Below are 4,883 nucleotides of genomic sequence, written 5' to 3'. Positions count from 1 at the left end.
GAGGGGACACACTCACCTGCAGACCCCCCAGCAGGCAGCTGGAAGAAGAAAAGCAGGGAGGGGAGATGGGAGAGCAAAGAGCCCCTGCAGCAATCCTCCATTTCCTCAGAGCTGGGGAGACACAGGGCAGGAGGCAGGTGAACACCTCCAGAGAGGAGGCAGGGCCAGCCCACAGCTCTGGGCCTCAGAGCAGACAGCAGGGCTCAGGGCTGGCAACGGTCCTCAGCAAGAGCACAGCCTTTCCTACTGCTCATCATGCTGGTGGCGGCCCCCACAACCTTAACACCAAGAAATCCCTCCCAGCCCTTTGGAAACTTTCCCAGCCTGCTCTGCCCACAGGACCAGACCTTCCCGCCTCAGCACAGGGGGACTCCTCCATGTCTGCCTCATTCACAGGCCACCACAGGGACACAGGGCCCAGACTCAGGTCCCTCCCCATGAAGGACACACCAGCTCCTGCGTGCTGTTCTTCTGCTGCCCCCTAATTATGACCAGGGAATCACTGAGAAGCATGAGAGTCAGACTGTGTCCTCCTCAAGGACACTGTGGCTCCCACCACACGCACCCTGTCCTCCGGTCCTTTGCTGGGTGAGTTCACCTGAATTTCAGGTCCCTCCCTTCCCCAGCTCTTTCCTGCTCAGGACCAAGGACCTCTCCTTGCTCATAGCTGAGGCCCAGACAATTCCCCATGAAAGGTTAATCCTCATCTTCTCTATCTTTGAGGAGTTTCCGCCTCAGGATAAAGGATCCCAGCAGAGCAGGAACAGCAGAGGATAAAATGAGCTCTGGTCAGAAAGAAGGGCTTCAAACCACTTACTGCTGGGTGGGGCAGCCGATGGTCCTGGGAAGGACAGATTCTGGGGCTGACTGCTGACGTCTCCTCCAGATTCGGCTGCTTCCTGTGGGATCACCTGAGGCAAGTTTCTTGAGCTGCTCTGCCTCAGTTCCTCAATGCAGATGGTAACAGGCTCTCACCCCAAAGTATAAGGAGAATCCTATGAATTTATGTATGGAGAGTCAGTGCATGTCATTAGAACAGTGCCTGGTCCTAGGAATGCTACAGAGATGTCATTAAATAAGTGAATAAAGTGCAGCCCTCCCTGTAGTTGTCCCGGGTCCTCTCAGAGACTCATTTTTATCCAGCACCACCACCCCAGCCCCACCACGATCTCAGCCTCCTCCTCCCAGCCAGCTGCTCCCAGCTTTCCTCCTCTTGTCCAACAAGTGTCTTCAGAACCCACTCACCTGCTTGAAAACCTGGGACTTCATAAGTGTCTCTAACTTAGCTGTGCAAGATCTCAGCCAACCCCAAATCTGCTCTCTGAAATTGCACCTGCAGTTCGCTGCTCGAGCCCCACACCGTGCTTCCAGATCCAACCCTGGTGCTACAGGCTTCTCTTGTCTGAGAGGCAAGTGGTTCCCAGGAGAGCAGAGAAGCAGAGCCTGAGACAGGTTGCAGGGGCCTGTCCCGAAACAGGGACCTGGGGCACTCAGCACTCCAAGACAGAAGAATCCACCCTGTGCTGACTCCTTCCACCATTTGAAAGTGAAAGCTTACAACAAGAAATCACAGCAGACTCTGCTCTGCCCTCTGGACGGTGCACCCTAGTTATCAGGAAGGAAACAGCATGATCAGAGCCATGAAATAGGGCAGGGACAGGTACACTGACCCACTCTGCAGGAGGACACACAAGACACAGACTCAGCAATCCTTTATTGAACAACTTCTACTCTCCAGGTTGGCTAGTTTCTAGACCAGAAACAGGGAGTGTGTGTGGCAGACAAGACTAATACCTCACCCTTTGCATGGGACTGTTCACTACCAAGAATATTCTATGTCAGTTTCTGAATCCTAATGGCAAGAGTCTTTGAAAAGCCCTCAGTGTAGCTGCTTTGCTTTTCTTCATCAGGAGATGACCCAGGTGCTTCCCATAGCTTGGCAACAGAGGGGTTAAGACTGAGCATCAGGTTCGTCCAGGACCAGCTCCAGGACTCTGGCCCTGCCCCAGCTGAATGGACAGCACCTTATGGCTTCTTAGTACTTTACTATCACACATGGCCTGGGTACACCATTCAGCCCCTCCCTGCCAGGCCGCAGTGTGCACCAGGAAAGGCAGATTCTATGGTCTCTGAAGGAAAACCATGGAGCACTGGACCTACCTCTCCAGCCCCTCCCTTCCTGCAGCTCCCCATCTCAGTAAAGGACACCTGGGTTCACCCAGTTATGTCTGCCTGAAACTGGAGGGTCATTCCTGACACACCACTTTCCCACCCATCTACTTCCAATGTACCAGAAAGTTCAAGACTTTCCTTGAATCCATATCCATGGCCACCTTCTAGCTCCCCACCAACCTCACTTCCCCCCTCATCCAGGCACGGTGTCCCTGCTTCCCCATGAGTGTCCCCTGACCACCTCCAGCCTCTCCTCCTCAAGTTCATTTTCTCTCCAAAGTCATGACCCTCTCAAGTCAGCTTATGTCAGCTCTGCTTCATCTCTTCCAGGAATCCCCCTGCTATACCTCTTGTCTGTGGCTCCCAAGCCCCTGCTTCCTCTCAACCTCATTCCACTGCTCCCAGTGCTCCCTCACTGGCCTGGGTGAGCTCCTCCAGTTCATGGCACTTTCCCAGCCTCTGGCCATCTCATAAACTACTGGATGTTCCTACTCTCTCTCTAGTCCCCCAGATTCCGTCCACACTGTTCCCATCTATCCTAAAGTGACTTTCCTCCAAGGGGTCTTCGCCAACATGCTCATCCCCATATGTGCCCCATACACGTGCTTATTAGGGTTTTAGTGGCACCCTGTTCTCCTCCACAGCCCTGACACGTGATCTTCTATGGAATGTCTGTGGCATCCACAAAGGGAGGCACTGTGTGCCCTGTTCACATGTCCAGCACACGGTAAACACTCAGGAAACTTTGTTTGAGCTCACGTGCGGAGGACTCGCTTCAGCAGCACATTGGCTACTCAGCTCTGTCCAAATTCGGAAAACACTTCAGTCCACTGAGAAACACGAAGACTGTTAACTCTGACCTAAACAAGTCAGCCCCTGGGTGGATACAACACCTCCACCATCTTCCCCGCCCTTTCTTTCTTCCTACCCAAACCCATATGCATCTCTGAAACATCACTGGGATAGAAACATCAGACTCAACCACCTTGTTTGCTCCTTCAAACCGGCCCAGTGCTCAGGTGTTCGTCTGCTAAGTGACAGTCATCTGCTAAGTGACAGGTGTTAAGACACTAGTTTGGGCACCTCCCTGGTGCCGCTTCTGTAGAGTTGTCATTACTGTCTTCATTCTGCAGGTGAGGAAACCAATCTCTCAGAGTTCCACAACCACACACCCAGCAGAGCCTCTCCCAGCCTGTGTTCACTCTTGATTGTTCTGAATGATCCACTAAATTTTTTTCATGGAGCAAGGACTGACTGACTCATTGGTGCCTGGGAGTGATTGCTTTCAGCCCAGATGTCTGGTCTAAGATATTAAAACTCTGGGTAGGGGCGCCTGGGTGGTTCAGTCGGTTAAGCTTCCAACTCCGCTCAGGTCAGGATCTCAGGGTCCTGGGATCAAGACCAGTGTTGGACTCCCCACTGGGCGCTGAGTCTGCTTGTCATTCTCCTTCCCTGTCTGCCCCTCCCCGACTGCCCGTCTCCCAGCCCCCCACTCAAATAAATAAATAAATAAAATTTAAAAATTAAATAAAAAATAAAACTCTGGGCAAACGCAGGACATCTGGATATACCTGAACACATCCCATGCTGTCATCCCCAAAGGTTTATTTCTGCTAATATCCACTTAGACATGGGAATATTGGGAAAATCCATCTTAATTGAAAAATAATGAATGAACAAGGACCAATATTAGCCGCCAGGTCCACCCCCACTGCCACCACCTTCCCCTGCCCAATGGGGAGACTCCTCAAAGCCTGAGAGACATTAGGGGAGTTTTGTGAAAAGTCAGAGGGAAGAAAACCAAACTTCAATGAGTACTTACTAAGTGCCAGGATCTGGGTTACACAACTTGTATTTATGACACTTCATTCTCACACATGCAACAGAGATGAAGGAGGACATGAGTCCTGCCATCTAGTAACCTTTCATCCAGGAACTTCCTAGCGGAGAGAGGGCTGGAGCTGCAGGGACACTGCCCCCCACACCCTTGCACACCCCAGTCCTCAAGCCCAGCCCAGCCCCCAGCTCCACACAGCTCCAGGTGAAAGAGGAGCAGGAAGGACCTTGGACTCAGAAATGGCCCAGGGTGATATGGCCAGGAAGCTTATCTCCCCTGAATGCCAGCCCATATGGGGAGGGGAGGTGAAGGAAAGACAAAGCACAAGGAAGATTTTCCCGAAGGACACTGGAAGGATACCTGGAGACACTGCAGGAAGGACACCAAACAGCAAACTTCACTGCCCTCCCCCAGCTCATCAGGCTCCCGGTCCAGCTGTTTATCGACAAACACTATTCACTGGCCACAAATGATTTTTCTTGCTTAAGGTGTAAATTATCCTGATGCTAATCAAGTTAATATTATACTTTCTACTTTAACAGCTATGTATTACCTCTTATCTTTAGTTGCTTCAAGTGCTTTTGAAACAGTTTCAGATAAATACCTAAGCCATAAAACAATGGCTAATGTAAAAAGAATTATAATTTTAGGGATGCCTGGGTGGCTCAGTCAGTTAAGCATCCTACTCCTGATTTTGGCTCAGGTCATGATCTCGGAGTCCTGGGGGGCTCCATGCTTAGTGTGGAGTCTGCTTGAGATTCTCTCTCTTCCTCTCCTTCTACCCCTCCCCCCACTCGTGTGCGCACATACACACACTCTCTCTCAAATAAATAAATAAATCTTTAAAAAAAGAATTGTAATTTTAAAATGTGAC

The 4,883-nt window shown here is 51.1% G+C and overlaps 1 protein-coding gene across 3 annotated transcripts in view; it reads right to left on the bottom strand.

Moving 5' to 3' along the window:
- LOC115941934 (butyrophilin-like protein 1) overlaps positions 1–1,525 on the bottom strand; it is a 13,217-nt gene extending 11,692 nt beyond the window's left edge. For 2 of the 3 annotated variants that reach the window (XM_081827966.1, XM_081827967.1), the window contains exons 1-3: positions 1,246–1,525; positions 818–995; positions 17–111 (exon numbers count right to left, since the gene is read on the bottom strand). In XM_081827966.1, coding sequence (XP_081684092.1) covers positions 17–101 — 85 coding nt within the window. In that variant the 5' untranslated portion in view covers positions 102–111; positions 818–995; positions 1,246–1,525. Of the gene's footprint in view, positions 1–16; positions 112–817; positions 996–1,245 lie in introns of those variants that run through there. The other variant, XM_081827968.1, reaches the window with a different exon arrangement.
- Positions 1,526–4,883: the final 3,358 nt, after the last annotated feature.

Source organism: Leptonychotes weddellii, chromosome 8 (assembly GCF_054177405.1).
Source record: "Leptonychotes weddellii isolate Sample4059 chromosome 8, ASM5417740v2, whole genome shotgun sequence".
In the NCBI taxonomy this organism is placed as follows: Eukaryota; Metazoa; Chordata; class Mammalia; order Carnivora; family Phocidae; genus Leptonychotes; species Leptonychotes weddellii.
Note: the sequence above shows the minus strand (reverse complement) of the source record. Positions and strands in the feature narration are given on the sequence as shown.